This window comes from Stegostoma tigrinum, chromosome 18, assembly GCF_030684315.1.
Source record: "Stegostoma tigrinum isolate sSteTig4 chromosome 18, sSteTig4.hap1, whole genome shotgun sequence".
Lineage (NCBI taxonomy): Eukaryota > Metazoa > Chordata > Chondrichthyes > Orectolobiformes > Stegostomatidae > Stegostoma > Stegostoma tigrinum.
In genome coordinates, this window is record NC_081371.1 from 48932359 (window position 1) to 48956875 (window position 24517).

The following is a 24517-nucleotide window of genomic DNA, read 5'->3' on the forward strand; positions in this document are numbered from 1 at the left end:
CATAGACACATGGTGTCTATGCTGGCTCCATGGTAAAGTTGGCTGATAAGTCCCACCCTCCTTGCAGTCCTGCAATTCTTTGTAAAGGATTTATCCAATTGCTTATTTTTAAAATCCCTAGAAAACTATAGACAGGGGGAATTGGGGAAAATTCTGTGCTGGTTGGAGTCATAGCGGTACCGGTACAAAAGGAAAATGGTTATGCCTGCTGGAAGCCAATTATCTCAACACCAAGACGTCACTGTAAGAGCTCCTTAGAGAAGACTACTCGATCCAACCAGCTTCAGTTACATTATCGATGACTTTTCCTTCATCAGGTTAATGGTAGTAAGGATATTAATTGATATTGTGCAGTGTTCGGTCACATTTCCAACTGTTCCAATTCTAAAACAGCATGCATGCAGCAAGACTGAGCAACATTCAGGTTTGGCCTGATAAATGGCAAATGAAAGCTTACACTGCAAAAGCACCAAGAATCACTGTCTCCAGCAAAAGAGAATCTAACTGTCTGTGTCAGTCAAAGGTAGTACTGTTGCTGAATCCCTCACTGTCAACATTACCATTGATCGAGAACTGTACTGGGCCAATTTCTCAATACTGTGCTTACAAATCAGGTAAGAGGCTCAGAATTCTGTGGCAGGTAACTTACCACCTTACTCCTCAAAGCCTCTTGACTAACCACAAGGTGCAAGTCAGGAGTGTGACGCAATACTTGGATAAGTGCAGCTCCAACAATCCTCCAGGCAGTCAGCAAAATGCAGGACCAAGCAACCAATTTGATCGGCACCCGATCCATCACCTAAAATGTTCAGCCTCACTGATGCATAGTGGCAGCAGTGTGTGCCAGTTACGAGATAAGGTTCAGTTCACCCAAGCTGGTTTGACATCATCTTCCAAAACCTTGATCTCTGCTAACTAAAAGGACAAGGTGCCTGTAAATCTCTTGAAGACACCATGCCACCCTGGTTTAGAACTGTTGCTGTTTACTGTCTGTCTGTTAGATCAAATTCTGGAATTAGCTACCAACGCTGTATCACAAATGAGCTACAGTCAGTGGAGGAGATCTCTCACTGCCACCTTCTCAAACGCAGTTGGGAAAGTGCAGTCAAAATGTTTGCCTCCATCCTGATTGAGTAAAAGAAAAACGAAGTGAATCTGTGTTTGCGCATTGGTAGAATGATAAATATTGACCAACGCATGAAACATCCTGTTCTTATGCTCCTGTAGGAGTTTATAATTCACCTTAGAGGCCAGACAGAGTTTAGTATCTCACTCAGAAAACAGAGTTCCCTTTGCCTTTGTCAAAATTTATCCATCAATCAGTGCCCTAAAATAGATTCTCTGGGCAATATCTTGTTGGTGGCGGAAGCTTGCTATGTCCCTTTTTTTGTCACATTTCTGACTTTACAACTGTGACTCTGCTTAATTGGCTATAAGCTACTTTGGGGACTTCTGTAGTTATAAAAGGTGTGACAAATATAAGTCTTTCTTGCTTTTTTTGTATTTATAATAACGGTTTTCATGGAAGAGCTGCACTTTGTCGGGGAGCAATGTGGATTGTACTGGACAAAATAACACGTTTTTTTTCTTCCTCAGTGTGGGCTCCTATTGTGGTCACTGTAATATTAGTTGCCGTTGCAACTTTATGCAAGGAACAAGGAATAACGGTCATCGGCATATGTTTTGTCTATGAAATCTTTGTTGCTCAAGGAGTAAGTATAATTAGCAATCACTGAGCCCCGCGTGATTGAGGTTCTCTTTGTGGATCATATAATTATATGTTCCAGAGGACAGAATAGTCGGGGAAAGTCAGCTCACTGGTAGAAGACTTTACAACCAGAGGACATAGATAGCCAGCAAACGCACCACAAGGGAGATGATGAGAATTGTTTATTGTGTGGAAATGAAGATAGTGATCAGACACAGTGGTAATGGGAACTGCAGATGCTGGAGATTCCAAGATAATAAAATGTGAGGCTGGATGAACACAGCAGGCCAAGCAGCATCTCAGGAGCACAAAAGCTGACGTTTCGGGAAGGGTCTAGGCCCGAAACGTCAGCTTTTGTGCTCCTGAGATGCTGCTTGGCCTGCTGTGTTCATCCAGCCTCACATTTTATTATCTTGATCAGACACAGTGGGAAGGTTTAATGTACATTTTTGCAGATTTTGAGTTGAGGTGATAGGTGGGATGGAAGTGTTTCCAGGCTCCTACAAAACACTATCCATGACACACTGATGTGTAGAGTACCAGAGCAGGCTCAGGATTCATGTGTGCCTTACTAGATCTTTGAAAGGCTCCGGTGCAAAATCAATTTCAGATTAATCAATCCTTGAAAGACCAATTACAACTATGCTCCTTGAAGTTCCTGTTGTGTCCTTAAATTTGAGCAATTCAGCAATTAAACACAAAAAGCATTGAGTACATGTAGGTGAAAACTTGCTGGAAAAGGACACTTTATATTAGTTGAACCTCTAAATAAATTTGAATAGGTTCAGTGCCATAACTTGTTAGAAGCATGACCTAATAACAGTATGTTTAGGACAATAGAGCAATCAGAACTTGATTAGCATTCCATTAGGAATTGTTAAAACGGTATTTATGTTCCACGCAAGGACAGTGGGCAATTATGTGCCAGTCCTGCAAGATCTCAAAAGCAAACAAGAAGGCTAGGGGTGAAATTCCATGATTAGCTACATTTATGGAACAATTGAAGAAATTTGTAACTCCTCATATCTCTCGATCCGCTGAACTCTTTGTCAAACTGACTAGTGGTATTAAACATTCCTGTAAATCTTTAATATGCTGTTAAATTTCCACCAAGATTTAGCCTAAAAAGACTCTTGTTTGTTAGCTTAGAGTTGTGATAGCTGAATGCAGTTCCTTTTAAATAATTGTTTATCTTTCTTACAGTTCACTCTACACGTTCTGGGAGACATGGTCCACTTGGTACGAGGGAAGGGCAATCTGCCATCATGGGTTCTCCAGACTCTAATCAAACTTATTTTTTTGATGCTGAGCACTCTTCTGCTTGTCATTGTCCGAGTTCAGGTCATTCAGTCTCAGCTGCCAATTTTCACCAGGTAAACTATTTGACTTAATCACTCGACATAACTTGGGTGGAACTCCAATCCGGGGCCATAAATTTAAGAGAATCGTAATAAGTCTGGGAAAATTCTTTGTGCACAGATTGGTGGAAATGTGAAACTCATTACCACTGGAGGTGCTTAAGGTCAATAGCACAGACACACTTAGAAGGAAGTGCATGAGGGAGAAAGAAATACAAAAATATTTCAATAGAATTCAATGCATGTGAGAGGAGGGTCATGAAACATAAAAACTAGAATGGATATTTTGGTTGAGTTGTCTGTTTCTGTGCTGTAATTATGAGTGTTACTTATACAACAGTTGCTCCTATAAGCCTTTTGCACCCTTGATAATATTTGAATCAAACCAAAGCATTTCTGTTTTCTTCTGGCCGTTGAAGCCAATTTAGTGAATATTCTGATGCTCTCTGGAGGGATGAATAAAAATTGTAGCCAACATTGCTCTTGCATGATGGTTTACAGCATCTATTAAACCCGCTCTTCGTTTCTTTCATGTTCTCGCCTTTGGCAAAATCTCTCCAGAGTTGGTAGTCATAGGATAGCAGTGAGAATTGTAGTTTTTATCAGGCGACGCTAAGTCAAAGTAAAAGGAATCACTTTCTAATTGCCTGCTAGTAGTTAGTGCTCTCTTCATTCACAGTCACCAGCAGAGGGAGCCATACCATCTTCCAACAGATGTTGAAAATGTGGTGGGCTTTGCTGTCCCTGTGTGCCATTAGTTAGGCATTACATATTGACATCTCAGTGGTGAGAACAGGGAAGGTAACCCAATGAAGGAGGGGAAATCTCTTATGAAAGTCTTGTGTTTCCTCAAACTTACAGAGAAGAATTAAATCATGAGAGGTATGGATAGGTGCCTTTTCCCTGGGATGTGGAATTTCAAGACTGGGCGGTATATTTTTAAGGTGAGAGGAGTGAGATTTTTTAAAAAAAAGCCATTGGGGCAAATTTTTTATGCAGAGGGTAGTTTGTGTGTGGATTAAACTTCCTGAGGAAGTGGTGGATGCAGGCACAGTTACAATGTTTAAAACACACTTAAATAAGAATATGGAAAGGAAATGTTTGGAGGGATATGGGCCAGAAGCAGACGGGTGGAACAAGTTTTGTTTGGCATGGATTGTTGGCAGTGAAGGGTCAGTTTCTGTGCTGTATGACTCTATAATAGAAAATTAAGGGTGGTTTAATTGATGAGTTTCAAGATAATTAACAGAATTTATAGGATGAAGAGTGTGGTTTAGTTTTAATCCTTGTGGAGGATTCCAGAACAACCGAGCACAATCTTAAAATTAGACTCAGGCCATTCTGGGTAATGGCAGAAACAACTTCTTCATGCACAGTGAATATTTGTGACCTTTCCCTCCCTCCCCACCTGCCAAAAAAAATCAAATGAGGTTAGTTTCTGCATCTATTTTGGTTGAGTTACCATCACAGACTAACATATATATTCTGACGAAAGATGAAGAATTAGCACCAAGTCAGCCTGATGGGACCTCATAGTGATAATTTAAAAAGACTTATAAACTGAAGTATGCGTCTAAAAATAGGTCTTGAAGATGTCAAATTTGTTTCCTTCAGCTTGGTCAGCTGTGAAGCTCTAACATTGTGGATACACTGTCTTCAAAATAGGTGTTGTTGTGGCTTGGGTGGATGATCTCATGTTTTGTCAATTCCCAGCAGTCCACCCCGTATACTAAAAAATGTGATAAGTTTATTTTATTTTTCCTCCCTCGTAGTGATTCCCATTTCAAAACTGAAAATGTTAGGTTTTTGTTGCGTAGGAGTATTCTGATGAGGAAATCAAGGTGTGGCAACAAAATTTAAGATGCAGTTCAATCAAATGAATAATGGTGTATTTATGTGATTTGTTTGTTACTATTGATCAATCATCTTAATTCAAAGCTGACCATTGGACAGTGCAGAGCAGGATCTGTTGGTTAGTATTTTATCAGAAATGTACAAATTGCTGATCCCAGGAGAGGTGCCACTCGCATGGATCAGTCAAGTGAGTTCTATTCATTCTAGATTAGATCACCAAATTGAATGCATTGTTAAAAAGAGGCATGCTGTTTGAATTGGATAGTGAATCTGGAATTCTTTCATGCAGAGGGCTGCGTTGTTATTGTTTTTATAGACTAATTTTTAATCAGTGATTCAAGGATTATGGGGAAAAGGCAGCAAAGTGGAGTTGAGAATTATTAGATCAGTTATAATCGCATTGAATGGCGGAGCAAACTCAATAGGCGAAATGGCCTACTTATTGCTATTTGTCTGGTGGTCTTCTGGTGTTAATGCTCCTTGACATGGCAGTAGCATTCCCATAACTGAATTGCTGGAGGTTACCATTGACCAGAAACTGAACCAGACTGACCATATAAACAACATGGCTACAAAAGGGTCTAGGCCCGAAACGTCAGCTTTTGTGCTCCTGAGATGCTGCTTGGCCTGCTGTGTTCATCCAGCCTCACATTATCCTGGCTACAAAAGCAGTTCAGAATTCAGGAACCTGTAACCACCATCTTACTCCTCAAGGTTTGTCCACTTCCTGCAATTCACAAGTCAGGAGTGTGATGGAATATTCCCCTCTTGGATGAATGTAGCTCCAAAGCATTCAAGAACCTTGACAACATCCAGGACAAAGCTGGATTGGCACCACAACGTTCACCCATTCCATCATTGACACGCAGTAGCATCAATCCTTACAATCCACAAGATACACTGCAGAAATTCGCCGAAGCTCCTTAGATAACATCTTCCAAACCTATGACCTCTGTACAATCTAGAAGGACAAGGACAGCAGAAACATGGGAGCACATCATCTGCAAGTTCCCCTGCAAGCCACTCACCATCCTGACTTGGAAATTTATTGCCTTTCCTTCATTGCCACTGAGTAAGATTCTTGGTATTTCCTCCTGAGTGGCTTTGTGACTACCTAAATGGGCAATAAATGATGGCTCAGCCAGCATTGCTCATGCCCCATCACTGAATTAAAGGAACCAAATGGCCTGTTTCTGTATCTCTTGTCCTGTGAAGTCCACTGTTGTATCATCTTTCCATCACTTTAAATTGTTGTAGTATATAAATATGATATATTTCAATACTATCAAATTCTTGTAGTTTCAGCTATCAAAATAAAACTCTTGATTTACCAACAGAGGAAATGCCCTGATATTTACAGGTGTGGTTAAAAAGATTTCATTTATTTTATGAAAGAAATTTATTTGGTCAGTAGATGGTGCTCTGGAGTTTTCAAATAGTTTACAAAACAATACTGTCTTATTGCTAAACTCAGATTGCTCACTCAGGTGAATCTAGTACATGTTCTTGTAAGTCGTATATCTTGATTTATATCCTGAAACTTGCAAAATGGAAGTGTAGCTTATAACGTCCAAAATGTTTACATATTCCAAATAAGCCATTAGGCAATGAAATATTACTTTTTCCAAAAATGCACAGCCTTAAGAATCTGCTTTTTCATGCTTGGGGACAGAATCTTTGCTCCTGGAGATGGTGAATTTAGAGGCAGGAAGGGCATTTAATTATGTGGTATTTTGAAATCCATCCTTCCTTGCTTCACCCCTTTACCCTCAGTTCACATAGTTGGTATTGATGTAATCGCACTTGGGTCTGACATCGTGGGACCTGAGGTTTACAGATGCATGTCCCTGGTCACCCGAGGACTGGGGGTTGGTGATTAAAGGTGGTCAGTGCCTGATTGGGACAGTGCACAGGGCAGGATGATGTCCACTACAAACCAACCCCCTGCCCTGGCTTCGAACCCTCCTGTCGCCATCTCCCACCGTGGCCTCAATCCTAGAAACACTCCTTCTCATTGCCACTCCACACGCGTGTGTGCACAGTCGCAGATGCACACGGACAGACACACACCACTTAACTTACTCGTTGGTCCTCTGCAATTGTGGATGCTCTTCCAGTAGCAGACCCCATCAGTTTTGAGGTGTTCCCAAATACAAGACCAGTGGCCTGCCGCTCTCGCTGAGTGGAATGTCCAGGCTTTTCACTCTAGGCAAATGTGCAACTCTAATCTCCCTAATGTCTGATTGTCATTAGATTTGGTGGTCCTTCCCTCAAAGTTGCAATGGGGTAATGTTTTTCGGCTTTTTAAAAACGTTTGTTGACAAGATGTGACCATAAGACCATAAAAACAGGAGTAAGTCCTTTAGTGTCTCAAGTCTGTATCATCATTCAGTAGGATCAGGGCTAATCTGACATTCCTCACATCCACTTTCCTGCCCTTTCCCCATGACCTTCATTTCCCTACTGGTCAAGAATCTGTCTATCTCAGCCTTAAATATATGTAAGGGCTATCTCCTTCTTCCCTCCCCCCCCCCCCCCCCCCCACCACCACCTCCTCCTCCTCCCCCCACCCCACACACACACAGCTGTTTGTGGCAAAGAATTTCAAAGACACTGAACCATCTGGGAGGAAATTCCTCCTCATGTCAGTCTGAAACTGGCACGTTATTCTGAGACAATGCACTCCTGTCCTAGACTCTCCCACGAGGGAAAACATCCTTGTATTTTTTGCTGTCCGCTGTCAATCCCTTGAGAATCTCCTGTTTCAATGAGACCCTTTCATTCTTCCAAAATCCACTCAATAGAGACTCAACCTGCTTAACCTTTATTCATAAGATAATCTCTCCATATCAGGGATTTCCTATTGTATCTTCTTTGAATGGTGAAATATCATAACTTCAATAATGGGACCAAACCTGCTCACAGTACTCCTGATATGATCTCATCAGCACCTTGTACAGTTGCAGGAAGACTTCCCCATTGTTATGCTCCAACCAACCCTGTTGAAATAAAGACCAATGTTTCATTAGCCCTCCTGATTGACTGCTGCAGCAGTGCACTGCCTTTGTGTTTCCTGCACAAATACCCCGAGTCCCTTTGTGTTGCAGCTTTCCTCTATTTAAATCGTGTTCTGTTATTTTACTCTGGCTAGGCCCGTGTTTATTGGCCAGAGATCAAGTGTCCCACATTGTGGAATCACAGAGAGGCCAGACCAGGTCGGGATGACAGATTTCCTTTAAATCATAAGATCCATATAGTGAAGGTAGTGGCCATCTTAAAGGACTTCAGTGAACCTGATGGGTTTTGTCAACAATCTACAGTGTCTTTATGCCGGATCTTCCATATTTTTACAGAATTCACATTCCACCATTTGTCATGGCTGGATTTGAACCAGGAGCCCCATCACATGACCTGGGTATCTGGATTAATAATTTAGTGATAATACCATGTGGCCATCACTATCTTAAGACTCCTGCCTTGTCAGCAATCTTCACAAGATTTTGTTTCCAAATTGAAAGTTGCGGGCTCAAGCGTCACTCTGTTCGGATGAATGACTGTAGTGCTGAAAGAGTGCTAAATTTCAGACATATCAATCTATATCTGAGGCACCTGGCCAGGTCTGTCCTTCTAAGGAAATTCCAGATGATCCTGTGGCACCATTTGAAGAGAAGAACTGATTGATTTGCTGTCCCAACTAACACTTGGCAGCCAATCAATGCACACAAATGATCAATCAACAAGTTACATATCTTCACCCCGTATGCTACTTGTTTTGACAAAACAAATCATTGAGTTTCCTAAATAATTCAAATATGTGTACCCAAATGTTGAACGGTTTCAAAAAACTTGATGATGCGTTATCTATCTAGGTCCTAAATTCTTCAATTCTCTCTCTAAGCTGTGTTATCTGAGTTTCAAGGGTTAGGTTGTGAAGAGGGATTACATCGGCTATAACTTCACTTGTTATGAAGAGAAGTTTGGCACTGACCAAATTAGGAAACAACATGGCACCTGGCCAAAAGATTAGCTTTGAGATTGGCTTAAAGAACAAATAAGAGGCAGAGGGGTTTGGGAATGGAACACTAGAGCTTGTTTTTTTGACAACTGAAGGCAATTATGGGTGATGCAAATGCAGTGGGGGTATTCAAGAGTGAGAATTGCAGGTATCTCAGCTTTGTAGGGTTGAGAAAGCTTAGAGACACAAGGTGAGGCTATCAAAGGATTTGAAATGAAAGATGAGAATTTTAAAGTTGAGACCTTGCATAATTGCGGGGGCCAATGTACGTGGCTGAATTAGATGTATTCCCTGGAACATAGATGAGTACTAAACTATTTTATTGAGGTTTTCAAATGAACTGGGAAGATGGGTCAACAGAAACTGTTCCGTGCAGGACAAGAGAATGTAGCTGTAAATTTAGTGCCAGGCATTCAGGTAACGATATACAAACACCTTCACACAAGGCAGAGAAGATAGTTGTTGAATCTGTCTTCCACAAAGAGCATTTTAAATCTGAGATTTTTGCCAACACACATGTGATTAGGGAGCTGAGGAATATGAATGGAGTTAAGAAACAAGTTGCACGTGATTCACCACATTTCAGATCCGGCTTAAAGATCATAAGAAGAGGAGTATGCAGGTCAGCCCCTCAGTCCTGCTCTGCCATTCAATAGTATCATGGCTGATCCAACATTACTTGAGTCCTACTTTCTTGTTTTTACCCTACAACCTTCAATTTCCTCACTGATCAAGAATCTATCTACCTCAGCTGTAAATATACATAAGGACTCTGCCTCCCCAAAGCTGTCTATGACAAGAATTTCAAACGACACTCAATGCTTTGAGAGGGGGAATATCTTCAGTGTTTACCCTGTCAATCCCCTTAAGAATCCTATATGTTTCAATGAGACCTCTTCTCCATTCTGCTGAATTCCAGTGAGTCGAGACTCAAGCTGTTTAGCCTTTGCTTATGAGGCAGTCCTTTCATACTGGGCATGATTGTAATGAATCTTCTCTAATCTGCCTCCAATGAATTATATTTCCCCTTTAATAATGGGTCCAAAACTGGTCTCAGTGCTCCAGATGTTATCCTCCAACCACCCTCCTTGAAATCAGAGCCAACTTTCCATTAGCCTTCCTGACTACTTGCTGCATTGGTGTGTTAGCTTTCTGCTTCATGCACAAATGCCCTGAGTACCTTTGTGTTGCAACTTCCTGCAGTTTTTCTCTATTTCAATAATATTCTGTTCTTTTGTTCTCCCTTCCTAAATGAGCAACTTCACATTTTCCCACACTGTACTTCATTTGCCAACGTTTTGCCCATTTACTTAACCTATCAATTTTTTTGTAAACTTCAGTAGACCTTGCAGTTTTCCTTTTCACCTCTTTGTGCCTTTTGCAAATTTAGCAACTCTACATTCACTTTCTTCCTCCAAGTCGTTAATATATATTGTATACAATCATTAATATGTATTGTAAATATTGTATACAGTTGCATTTCCTGCACTGTTCCCTGTGGAACACTGGTTACAGATTGCCAACTTGAAAAATAACACCTTGTCCCCACTTTGTTTCCTGTCCATTAGCCAACTCTCTATCCACACTAACACAATATCTCCAAAATAGAGGCTCTTATCTTAAGACTTAATCTTTTGTGAGGTACTTTGACTAATGCATTCTGGAATTCCCAATACAATACACCAACTGGTTCCTCTCTATCCACTCTGGTTGAGACTTCTTCAAAAAGCTCCAATAAATTGGTCAGATATGATTTCCATTACATGAAACCGTGCTGACTCTGCATGATTAGATTACAGTTTTCTAAATGTGTTGCAATTATTTCCTTTATCATGGATGCCAGTATTTTTCCAGTAATAGATGTTAGGCTAATTGGCCAAAAGGACTTTTCCTCCTTTTAAGTCCTCTTTATTACCTTGAAACTGTTGATCACCTGTGCTAATATTTCCATGTGACTTAGTTTGAAATTTAATTGGTTAATACTTCTATAAGCACCTCTAGCCATTTTAGTGTTAAAGATGCAGAATAGTTGTAAGCTTTGTTCAATGGATGCCAGGTTTTAATTTTAGAATTTTCCAGTAATGTAATTTATCTATTGCAGGTTTGATAATCCAGCTGCTGTCAGTCCAAGCCCTGTAAGGCAGCTCACGTTCAACTACCTCTTGCCCCTGAATGGTTGGCTTCTCCTGAACCCGTCAGAATTGTGCTGTGACTGGACAATGGGCACTGTTCCATTAGTGGAATCATTCTTTGATATTCGAAACCTCGCCACAGTGATTTTCTACTGTTTAATGGCTCTATTGATACATAATAGTCTTCGCTATCCTGGAGAATCATCCCAAGTTGTAATAATGGTAAGAGCAGCTGCGGAAGCTGGCCTGCTAGTTGCTGTATGCAATTAAAAAGAGAGTTTTCCACTTGCAGTGACCAAAGGATACAGGTTAGAGGAAGTTGACAAGAGAATCAGACTGAGGAGAAGATGAGAATTGTTTATTGCAGCAACTTACGATTTGTAGTATGTTACCTGCAAAGATAACAGAAACAGATTTAGTCATAATGTTTGAGCTGGCATTGGATATGCAAAGGGGAGAGATGTAAGGTTATGGGAGTAAATGTATAGTTTTCAAAGAGCTGACAGGGGCACAGTAAGCTAAATGGCTGTCTTCTTGTGTTGTATGATGCCATGATAACCGCTGCAAAATGTGTATGCAAATTTGGGTGTGCTATTACTTGGCTGTAATGTGAAGTATGAGATTATGTGCTTTGGCAGGAAGAATAGAGGAACTGAATGTTATTTAAATGGGCAAATACTGCAGAAAGCTATGGAATCATGAAAACCTTGCATCCAAGTTCAGATGATTTGTTTCATAAAACACATGTAAGACCAGAAAATGTAGGAGCAGAAGCAGGCCATTCAGCCTATTGAGTCTGCTCTGCCATCCAGTGGGGTCATGGCTGATCTCATTGATAATTCTCAACTCCACTTTTCTGCCTTTTCCCCTGAACCCTTAATTCCCTTACTGATTAAAAATTTGCCCTTCTCAGCCTGGAATATATGCAACAGCCCAACCTCAGCAGCCCTCCATAGTAGACAATTCCACAGATTCACTGACCTCAGAAGAACTTCTTCATCTATCTTAAATGTGAAACCTCTTATTCTGAGACTATGCCCTCTGGTCCCACACTTTTCTGCAAGAGGAAACAGCCTGTCCATATCTACACGATGTAGCCCCTAAGAATCTTGTATATTTTATTAAGTTGGTCCCTCATTCTTTTATGTTCCAACAAACACAGTCCCCATCCACACGACCTCTTCTCATAACAATCCCTCCGTACCTGATAGCCTAGTGAGCCTTCTCCAGATTGTTTCCAGCACCAGCATATATTTATTTAGATATGGGGCCCAAAATTGTTCATGGTATTCCAGTTGTGGTCTGACTTGTGTCCTTTTATACTCCATTCGCTTTGAAATAAAGGCCAGCATTCCATTTGTCTTCCCAATTACCTGCATCCATTCATCACCTTTATCAGGAAATTGAATAGATTTCTTCTGTTTAAAATGGCTACTGTGCATGTTTCGTTTGGTACAGTTTCCAGTTTTTTTAATCTTTCAATCTTGACTCAATCTCTCAGCTTGCCCCCATGATTTGGTATGCTAGTTAGTTAGATTGGAGAGAGAGATGAAGGACACACAGATGTGCAATAATATGATATGAACCAGTGTGAATGGTGCAGCAGTGCTTGTATATCTAGTTTTGTCAGTGGCTTTGCTCCCAGTTCTTCCATCCTTACGTCTGTCCCGGGTCCCTGCGATCTACTAATTCTGGTCTCTTAGACAAACTGTGCTTTCATTTGCCGAAAGCAATAAATTCTGGAATTCACTTGCCACGTTTATCCGCCTCTTCCTCTGTTTTTCTTCCCTTCCTTGAAGTCATTATTCAGAACCCTGCTTTTTAAGAGCTTTTTGGTCCCTTGTCCTAATAGCTCTTTCTGTAGCTGGGTCCAGTACTCTATGGTTTATGCTACTGCTGCAAAACATCTTGTATCATTTCACTAAGTTAAAAGTATTGTATAAGTGCAAGTTGCTTTAATTTTATGTGCCCATTTTGTTTGGAGCTCCTTGTGTCTTTAAGAACTGAGGTCATTTGAAGTACTGTCCAATTCTGCTACTATAGCAAGTTCAGCCTAGTCTGGCTGATAGGTGAGACACTTATTCTGACTAAAATACTCCACCAAGTCACCTGATTGTACAACAACCAGAGAAACAAAGGATAATTAGCACTATCTCTTCCAGAGAACCAAAAAACGCACAATTGTAGTGTGTTCCACAGCTATAAACTGTGATTGTAAGAACTGCCGATGCTGGAGCCAGAGATAACACAGTGTGGAGCTGAAGGAACACAGCAGGCCAAGCAGCATTAGAGGACAAGGAAAGTTGGCGTTTTGGCTGGGGACCCTTCTGAGGAAGTTTTGACTCAGTTTTGCACTGTTCAAAGATTGAAACAGGGAAAACCAAACCTGCAAGATGAGCAGTGGAATAAATGTGTTTAAAAAGTTTCTGTTGTAATATTTTTGGTGTTTAATAATTGATTTTAATGTTTAATTGTAAAGTTTGCATGTTGGTTGCTTTTTTTATTTGTTGATGGGAGTTGGGCATAAATGGCTGGAACATCATTTATTGCCGGCTTCTGATTGCCCCGAGGGCAGTTATGAGTCAACCACATTGCTGAGCAAGTGGAGTCACATGGACCAGTGCAGGCTAGGGCAGTAGATTTACTTCCCAAAGGGCGTTAGCGTATCAATTAGGATTTTACAACATTTGACCAAGGTTATGTGGCTGTGAGCTCTTCACTCTAGGTTTTTAAGAGTTCAAATTTCACTGTGTGGCCTAGCAGGATTTGTACTCATCTCCCTAGAACATTGGCCTGACATGCTGACATAACCACAATGTGAGTGCCTACCCATTCTCTTTCATTTCAGTATTATTATTATTGAAAAGGCAGATGAGGTAAAGTCTTGCATTAATGAGGAGTCTTTCTTAGTTTACATCTCCCTGCCATCCTCACTCTGCGAGACTTGTTTTTTTTTCAGACTTTTTCACCACTTCATTTTGATCTTCACCCTCAGCCAGCAGTAGTTGTGACATGGCTTGTGTTCTTTCACACAAAGTGCTCGAGAATGTCTTGTGAAACTACTTATTGTTTAACATCTAATTCTATATGCGGCTCAAACAATGCTCTCTCTTTCCAGGCACTTTCCTTCATGGTGTTACCATTCATTCCGGCATCAAACTTGTTCTTCCCTGTTGGCTTTGTGGTAGCAGAGCGTGTGCTTTATGTTCCGAGCATGGGGTTTTGTTTCCTGGTTGCCCATGGATGGAAGAAGATAGCAGATGCATGGTATTGTTATAATTATGTTGGATCCTTGTGCTCATTCACTTAAGTGTTCAGTGTGCAGAATGTTCTGCATTGATTGTTAACAGTAGAATGAAAATAGAATTGGGAGCATTGCTTAATTCTAACTAATTTCTGAGGGGCTATAATTGAAAAGCACTTAAATTTTATAGAGCAAAGACAAAAATTGTTGGAAAAACTCAACAGGTCTGGCAGCATCTGTGGAGACAGAGCAGAGTTAACATTTTGATTCCAGTGAACTGCCTTCAGAACTGGACCCAAAATAATAACTGCTGTCTGTCCACAGATACTGCCAGACCTGCTGAGTTTTTCCAGCAATTTCTGTTTTTGTCCCAGATCTTGAGCATCCACAGTTCTTTTATTTTATTGTGCCTGGAAACCTGGTTAGATCCATAGTTACTGTGTACAGCTTTGATCTCTATATTATGCAAGAGATGGGGAGATGGTTCAAAGAGTGTAAAGCCAAAACTGCCAAATTATCCCTGTCAAAAAAACTAGAACAGACTGATTCTCTCCTAAAGAAAAGTTAGTGATGATTTTTAGCACCATGTAGAGATTTGGTTTGACAGACGAAAATGAGATCTTTCCACAGATTGGGGTTTGTGGTGCTTCCAGACTATGATGCACAAATAAACGATAGTCATTAATAAATACAATAAAACATTCAGGGTAAGTTCTTGACTTGTAAGTAATTGAGGCACATGGCATAGATGAGTTTGAAGTGAAGCTGGATGAATGCATTCAGGTGAAAAGCATAGGAGGCCTGATACAATTAGAAGTAGAGCATTTGGGAAACTCATGTGGAGCAGAAGCACAGGCGTAGAGACCAGTTGGATCAAATGGCTTATTTTCAATGCTGTACATCCTACCTAATTTGTCCATTACCTTCCATGGTTTTATGTCTTGCTGCCCTCTAGAATCACCCACAGCCAAGTCTCCCACCTGACTGTGCTGTTCTTCTGACTTGGATCTTCTGATTCAGTTATGCAAAACCCTATTAAACCTACTTGCCGTACAGAGAGCAGATCTGGGTATCACTCATCATAGGAAGGATATATTGGCCTTGAAGGAAGTACATAAGAAGTTCACTAGAAGGACACCTGCACTGCAGGAGTTAAGTTATGAGGAAAGGTTGTACAAATGAGACTTGTTATCTCAAGAATTTAGAAAATTATGAAATGATCTGATGGAAGTCTTCAAGGTATTACGAGGAAAAGAGAGAATAGATAAAGAGGAACTGTTTTCAGTATTTGGGGATACTAGAACTAGGGGACATGGTCTGACCATAATTCACAGACTTTATGAAAGATGTTAGGAAGCACTTCTACACAGAAAGGGTGGTAGAGACTTGGAACTGTCTTCCACAAATGGTAGTTAACGCTTGATCAGGTGTTAGTTTTACAGCTGAGTTAAATTTGTAAGCAAACAAATTCAGGGATATGGACCAAAAGCATTTCAGTGAAGTTAGACCACAGATCGGCCATGATCTCATTAATTGGCAAAACAAGCTTGAGGGGATAAATGGCCTACTTCTGTTCCTGTGTTCCAGATTTCTCCTCATCCCCCTGAATGAAAGCAAAATTCTGTGAATGCTTTAAAGCTGAAATAAAAACAAAAAGTACAGGAGAAACTGAGTAGGTTTGGTGGTATTTGTGAAGAGAGAAACGAGTAAATATTTCAAGTCTGTTATGACTTCAGCTGAGCTAAGTAATGCCATATTTTAGTGTTCTCTGTATCCCCTTCCAGGTGAAGTTAAATGTTCCCGCACCCACTATTAAATGAATAGAGTTCTTGGTGCTCTGGCTGACATTTATCTCTCGATTACTATGAATAGAATGCATAGTCAATTGATCTCATATAATTCTGGGACCCTGCAGTGTACAAAATGTCTGCCGTGTTTGCTAGAATTCATCAGTAAATACATTTCAACTCCAAGCTTGATCAAGGTGAATGGTTATCATGAACACAGAGGAAATGTTTTATGGGTGCCCTCAAAGCGTCCCTGCAAATATGCAATGACCTCTTTAACTCGGCTGAATCTTTCGCCCAATTCCATCCAACTTAGATAAGAAACATCCATGAAGGATCCGTACATTTTGATAGTTTCCAACAAATCCAGATGGAGGCAAGTGCATACTGGAGTACTGAGAAATCTGTATCTGTATTGGGGCACCATAATTTTTGTCTTTTCATGTGTAATGTCATTGTATTTCAATGTCATTTGGTCCAAACCTCAACCAGCGTACAGAACCAGTGTTTGGTTCAGAGGTGAAAAGTCGAATCTTTGGAATGAGAATTGGATAAGTACTTGAGGCAGAGAAAATTGCATGATTATGGGAAAAGAACAGGAAAAGGGACTAATTGGATAGCTATAGAGATAACATGGGCAGAATGGTCTCCTGTGCAGTGTGGTTGATAGGTTTTGTCGCATCGATTGTTGCAAGATTCACCCTTCTACTAATACCGCTTATGCAGAGTAATATTCTACTATAGATGTGAGGGTCACCAGTGACATTCCTGCTACTACATCATCTCCCTTGTGACTCTTATCTTAACTGCCCTACCAAAATGTTAGCAGCTTTCTTCAGTGTTTACCCTACTTGGTTAAAGATTAGGAGCTGCTAATATCTGATGAAGCAAAATTTGGCCTAACAACTAAATTTGTATAGATTGTTTTCTTTGGACCATGGACAAAGATATATATGCTGCTTCCCAATCTGCGACTTAAATCAACTAAATTCTACAAACAACTTAATTCTGGTTTCCTTATTCTGAGAGAACACAATTAACTCAGTTGTTTTTATTATTGATTCTTTCAGGGTGTGTGGGTGTCGCAGGGTGTAGGCATTTGTTGCCCATGGTTAATTGTCCTTGACCATGTTGTGGGCTTGATATGGGCATTTCAGAAGGTATGCAGGGCAAGCTGGGTGAACACAGCATTATTGGATCATCCTGGCTTTTATGACAATCAGTGATAGTTGTCATGGTCACCATTACTGAGACTAGGTTTCAGTTGCAGTTCCATTAAGTCAGTTTAAATTCCCACCAACTGCCAAATGTATTAGCCCAGGCCTCTAGGTTGATGGCCCCATGACACTACCCTTCTGCCACCATCTCACTAGAGTTGTTTTGCTTAGGTACCTTACGTGAATGTACTCCTCTCAGTTAGTTACCCATGCCCTCAGGTGGTGTTTTGTATGGATTGCTCCTAGCACAACCAACGTATCTTCAGCCATTTGCACTCTTTGTTAGCACCCTACTTAGCACCTTGTTGATGATAAATCAACAGAAAGCTAGCTCTTTATTTGCTGATCCTTTTTTTTGGATCCTTTCCCTGACCCCCCCTATCCATATACTGTATCCACCCCCCATCCCAGCTATTTGCAGTTCTGACAAAGGTCACTGGACTTCACACTCTGTTTCTCTGTCAACAAATGCTGCCAGGCTCGCTGAGTCCCTCCAGCACTCTTCTGTTTTTGTTTCACCAGAGTTGTTACTGTATGGAACGATGGATTTTATGACAACTCCATCACTTGCTTTGTAATCATGACATTTGAAGTAGAGATGACTGATGAGGCCGTAAGCTGAAGTTTGCAAAGTTGTGAGCGAGACAGATAGGGTGAATAGAGAGGAACGTTTCCCCTGAGTAGAGGGGTCAGTTGCAGTTTTAAAGTAAAGAATAAGTGTTTTAGAGGGGATTTGAGAAAAAAATTGTTACCCAGATGGTGGTGGGTATCTGGAATTAACCACCTGAAGGTATGATAAAGGCAGGAACTACCAAGACATTTAAGAAGTATTTAGATGAGCGCTTGAAACACCATAACATGCAAGGCTAAAGTCCCAATGCTGGAAAATGGCTTTAGAATAGATAGATGTTTCATGAATGGCGTGGTCATGATGGGCTGAAGGACTTTTATCCAAACTAAAAGCCCAATGATCATTTATAATGTTTGTTTTGTTTTGTTGCAAAGGGCAATAGAAACTCTGTTTATGTATCATTTCAATGTAATAAAACATCCTATGCATTTAAATATCCTTTCAAAGAAGTTATCAAACAAAATTTGAGCTCAAGCTGAGAGAGACATTAACACAGATGACATCCAGCTCCAAAAAAGAGGAGGGTTTTATGGAGTGTGAATAAAGGAGTGAAGAGAAGTAGAGAGACAGATACAGCACCGTGTGGAGCTAGAGGAACACAGCATTAGCAAATTAGGAAAATCAACGTTTTGGGTTTGGACCTTGCATCAGAACTCAGCAAGAGACAGATACTCTGGGACAAAATTCTTAATTTAGGGCCAGGCAGCTGAAAGTACTCAGGTCATAGCAATGGGTTTTATTTTGACCGTAATCACTGGGGCGTCACACCCCTTGATTTGAGTTGACCTGCCTATTTCAGTACTTGCTCTCTGCCAGCTGCTTCAGTCAAAGTAAACAGCAACTTTTGGAGAGCCCAAGAAGCCTCTGTATTCAAAACTTTTTTTGCTGTGACACCCTGACCTTTCCTAACACTGAAAACTTAGAGTAATTTTAAAGAAATCATTCAGATTGGATAAATTGCATTGTAACATCTTTCCTTAAAATACCAGAAAAAGTTTTTTTTATTTATCAGCTGTGGAGTTGGCTTTCCTTTATTGCCTGTGCAAAGTTGTCCTTCTGAAGATGATGCTAAACTGCCTTTTGAATGCTGCAGACCATTTGCCATAGGTAGAGGCACTGTATCGTTAGGGAGGGAGTTTCAGAATTTCTACCCAGTGACATTGAAGGAACACAGATGTATTTGCAAGTCAGGCTTTGAGTGGTTTGGAGTGCAACGTGCAGATGGAGGTGTTCCCGTGCATCACTGCTGTTGATCTCCAGCATGGTCGCGGTCATGGGTTTGAAGGTGCGGTCTAAGGAATCTTGGTGAATTTCTGCAGTGCATCTTGTAGATGATATATACTGCTACTACTGAGCATCATTGATGGGGAGAGTGGATATTTATGGATGTGATGTAGGGGGGGTTGCTTTCTCCTGGATGGTTATGATATCATTGAATGGCAGAACAGTCTTGAGAGGCTGAATGGCCCACTCCTGTTCTGTGGTGTCAAGCCCCTCAAATGTTGTTGGAGTTACATTCATTCTGGGGAGTATTCAGTCACAACCCTGACTTGTGATTTATAGAAGGTAGACAGGAAGTCAAGAAGTGAGTTACTCACTGCAGGATTCCTAGCTTCTGACCTGCTCCTGTGGCCCCAGTATTTATATAGCTACTTTGGTTTTTGCTCAGTGGTAACCCCCAGGATGTTGTTTGCAGACGATTCAATGATGCTAGTGTCATTGAATGTTGAGAGTCTATGGTTGGATTGTGTTATTGGAGAATGGCCATTGTCTGGTACTTACGTGGATCAAATATTACTTTCTGTCTGCAAAGTAAAAAACGCTGAACTTTCAGTTGCCCGTCCTTCAACGCACCACTATGTTCCACGGCAACATCTGTCTCTGGCTTTCTGCTGTTTTCAACTGAAGCTCAGTGCAAGCTGGAAGGGCAGCACCTCATTTTCTGATGTGGGGACCCTGCAGCCTCCAAATGCAATACTGAGTTGAATAACTTTAGAGTTTGAGGTCTCCCATGACCTTACCCCTACCCCCACACCCCAGGTCTTGTTATCACATAGGTGGCTATCGCACACAACCCATTGTTAACCACTAACAGTCTCCATTGATAGCTTTTCACCCTCCAAGCCAGATTGTTATTCACTCCTATGTCTTTCCAACTGCTCTTCTCTCTCTTTGGGCTCTATCCCCACTTATCTTTTACTTCTTACCCCCTCCCTCCATTCTATCTTCTGGGTTGAAACCAACATTTTCCGAGCTATCGTCTGTTCTGAGGAAGGGTCACTAAACCTGAAATGTTAACTCTGATTTCTCTTCACAGATGCTGCCAGACCTGGTGAGCTTTTTCAGCAATTTCTATTTCTGTTTTTGATTACTTGCCACTGGTCAGCCCAAACCTCGATATTGTCCTGCGTTTAGACATGGATTGCTTTAGGATCTGAAGATCCTAAGAATCCTACTGAACATTGTGCAATCATCAGCAAATATCCCCAGTTCTAACCTTATGACAAGGGGAGATTCCAAAATAACTTGCATGTGAAAATATCCAAATTCACTATAGATCCAGTCCAGCTGTTGCTCCGAACAGGTTACAGGGCAGTCTGTTTTCCTAAACAGCTATGATAATAAACTGTCTGATCTAAATATAAAATTCTACAACTGTTTGTACACTTAGATAATATTTGTCTACCACGATTTAGTTACTTGTACAAAACCCATGTGGTTTGCAATTTGCTCTTTTTGAACGTAAAATTGGATATAATACTTAACAACAGATTCTTGTTTCATTTTGCTCTTCTCTAATGCAACTTGTCAATTTAACTTCGTTGCTTCTGCAGGCTTATTGAGTTTGTCAAAGAAAATCAGAAAACCCCACAATTGTAGATGAATAATTTGTATTTGAGCAGGAAGGTCCTCTGTTCAAGTGGTCTTGTTTGAACTATATTTGGAAAAAGGCAAAATGGTCATGTAAGCAGTTGCAACTTCAGTGTAAGTTTGCATTCTGACAGATCATGGGATTTGTTTTTAATTCTCTATTCTAGTTTCCCTTTCTTGCAAGTCCTAATATCCATTCCAATCTTAAAACTCATCAGCTGCTTCAAACAAAGTAGCATCTTTTCTGGAAAGCACAGAAAGCTTCCTTTTAATGTAGTCTTGTTTCCCCTTGAGGGAGAGTCAAGAACCACAAGGCACAAGCTCAGAGTAAAGGCTTGCATATTTAAGGAAGAAATGAGGAATTTCTTCACTCCAAAGGGTAGTGAACCTTTGGATTTCTTTACAGCAGACGCCTTTAGAGGCTGAGCTGTTAAATATATTCAGGACTTAGATTTTTCTTATGCAGTCATGGAATAGAGGCTTATAGAGAATAGTTAGAAAAGTGGATTTGAGGATTGTCAGATCAACCATGATCTCATTGAATGCTAGATCAGACTTGATGAGCTTGCATGGTCCACTTCTTCTACATCTGTGGTCTTTTGAAGAAACCCTCAATATGCCTGGTAACATCTGGAGAAAGAGAGATACGGGATTAACCTCTCCAGGTTTCTCATTTTCATTTCAAATTTCTAGCATCTAGGTTTTTTCTTTAGTTTAAGCCACCTTTTACGATGCTTTTTATCTGGAATGTTTTATGTAATCGAGGGCGAGATTTTTGTAGCATTATGTCCGGCCCTGACAATCGCATTCAAACTAGTGGCAAAACCTCAACCCAAATATTTCAGTTACTGAGCCCGAAACTCAAGAATTTCCCTCCTGAAATATTTTCACCTCTACTTCATCTCACTTGCTTAGAATTTACTACTTTGACCGCTCAGTATTCTGGTTTGCACAGCTTATTACCTTAGTGATTAAACGAAAAATGCATGAATCATTAGAACGTAAGAACTAGGAGCAGAAGTAGGCCATCTGGCCCCTTGAGCCTGCCCTGCCATTTAATAAGATCATGGCTGACCTTTTTGAGACTCAGCTCCAATTATCCGCCCACTCACCATAACCTTGAATTCCTTTACTGTTCAAAGATTTATCTAGCCTTGCCTTAAAAACATTCAGCAAGGCAGCTTCAACCACTTCACTAGGCAGGCAGTTCCACAGATTCGCAATCCTTTGGCTGAAGAAGGTCCTCCTGACCTCAGTCCTGCATCTGCTTCCCTTTATTTTGAGGCGATGCCCTCTAGTCCTAGTTTCACCTGCTAGCGGAAACAAACTCCCTGTCTCCACCTTATCTATTCCCTTCATAATCTCATATGTTTCTATAAGATCTCCCTTCATTCTTCTGAATTCCAATGAGTATAATCCCAGTCTACTCAGTCTCTCATGATAATCCAACCCTCTCAACTCTGGAATGAACCGAGTGAATCTCCTCTGCATCCCCTCCAGTGTTAGTACATCTCTTCTCAAGTAAGGAGACCAAAACTGCACACAGTACTCCAGGTGTAGCCTCACCAGGACCCTATACAGCTGCAGCATAGCCTCCCTGTTTTTAAACTCCATCCCTCTAGCAATGGCAAACAAAATTCCATTTGTCTTTTTAATTACCTGCTGCACCTGCAATCCTACTTTTAGCGATTCATGCACAAGGACACCCAAGTCCCTCTGCACAGCAGCGTGCTTCAATTTTTTACCATTTAAAACATAGTCTATTTTGCTGTTAGTCCTACCAAAATAGATGACCTCACATTTATCAACATTGTACTTCATCTGCCAGGCCTTTGCCCACTCACAGACTATCTATATCCCATTGCAGACTTTGTGTCTTCTGCACACTTTGCTCTACAACCTTAGTGTCATCTGCAAATTTTAACATACCACACTTAGTCCCCAACTCCAAATTATCCATGTAAATTGTAAACAATTGCGGTCCCAACACTGTTCCCTGAGGCACACCACTGACCGCCAACCAGATAAACATCCATTTACCCCTACTCTTTGCTTTCTACTGGTCAACCAATCCTCTATCCATGCCAATATATTGCCTGTAAACCGTGCAACTTATCTTATGTAGCAGCCTTTGGTGTGGCACCTTGTCAAATGCCTTCTGGAAATCCAGATACACCACATCCACAGGTTCCCCATTGTCTACCATGCAAGCAATGTCCTCAAAGAATTCCTGCAAGTTAGTAACACATGACCTACCTGTCAAGAACCCATGCTAGGTGTTCCCAATGGGACAATTTATATCCAAATATCTTGCTGTTTCTTCTTTATTGATAGATTCAAGCATTTTCCCCACTACCAAAGTTAAGCTAACAGGCCTATTGTTATCTGCTTCTTGTCCACTTTCTTTTTTTAAACAGTGGCGTCACATTGGCTATTTTCCAATCTGCGGGAACCACCCCCCGAGTCCACTGAATTTTGGTAAATAATTACCAGTGCATTTTCTATTTCCCCCAGCACCTCTTTTAGTATCCTGGGATGTATTTCAACATCATCCACGTCTCAAATTCATATAGGAGCAGAGCAGTTTGGAATCCTATTGATGTGTCCATCTTTTTTGCACTGTCTTCCAAAGGAAATGGCGAGTCTTCTCGTGGAGTTATGCTGCTCCCTCAGGGTAACTTCAGTCGTGTACTTGAGTTGTTTGCTTTAATTTTAAAGTTTACTGGTTCTTAAGAACATACGTTTAAGTTATTGAATTGGGGATCGCATTGCACTTGTAACAAGGATACAAGACCTTCATCCCAACCAGTCTAGGCTGGTGTTTACGCATTACGCCTCCTCATGTCCCACCACCTCCCCCCTCCGAAAAAAAACAGCCTCGAGTCATACAGCACAGAAACAGACCCTTTGGTCCTATTTGTCGATGTTGACCAAGTCTCCCAAACTAAAACTAGTCCCACATCCCTCTGAACCTTTCCTATTCATGTGTCTGTCCAAATATCATGTAAATATTGTCGCTATCCTGCATCTGCCACTTCCCCTGGCAGTTCATTCCACGTGTGAACAATTCTGTGTGAAAATGTTACTCCTCGGGTCCCTTTCAGATCTTTCTCCCCTTAAATTAAAATTGAGCCCTTTAGTTTTGAACCTCCCTACCCTTGGGGAAAGACATTTGCTATTCACCTTATATATACCCTGCATGATTCCATAAACCTCTCAACTCCTATACTCCAGTGAAAACGTCCCAGCCTATCCGACATCTCCTTTTAACTTAAACCGTACCCCACTCCCCCCACCTACCGAGCAACATCCTGGTAAATCTTATCTGAACCCTCGCCAATTTTATAAAATTCCTCCGATGTCAGAGCAACCAGAAGTGTACAAGTTACTCCAAAAGTGGCCTCAATGCCCTGTACTACCTCAACATGATGTGCCAACTCCTATATTCAAAGGTCTGAGCAATGAAGGTGAGTGTGCTGAACACCACCTTAACACCCTACCAGTGACACAACTTTCAAAGAGGTATTTATCTAAGTTGCTAGGTTTCCCTGTTTGACAACACTACCCAGAGCCTGAGCGTGAACTGTTTAAGTCCTGCCCTTGACAATAAAATGTGAGGCTGGATGAACACAGCAGGCCCAGCAGCATCTCAGGAGCACAAAAGCTGAAGTTTTGGGCCTAGACCCTTCATCAGAGAGGG

At 41.0% G+C, this 24517-nt stretch overlaps 1 protein-coding gene across 4 annotated transcripts in view; it reads left to right on the forward strand.

Annotated features, from left to right (window-relative positions):
* Positions 1–24517, forward strand: part of tmtc3 (transmembrane O-mannosyltransferase targeting cadherins 3) — a 59887-nt gene that overhangs the window by 12862 nt on the left and 22508 nt on the right. For all 4 annotated transcript variants that reach the window (XM_048549002.2, XM_048549003.2, XM_048549004.2 and 1 more), the window contains 4 exons: positions 1597–1712; positions 2912–3081; positions 11037–11289; positions 14186–14334. In XM_048549002.2, coding sequence (XP_048404959.1) covers positions 1597–1712; positions 2912–3081; positions 11037–11289; positions 14186–14334 — 688 coding nt within the window. The remainder of the gene's footprint in view (positions 1–1596; positions 1713–2911; positions 3082–11036; positions 11290–14185; positions 14335–24517) is intronic.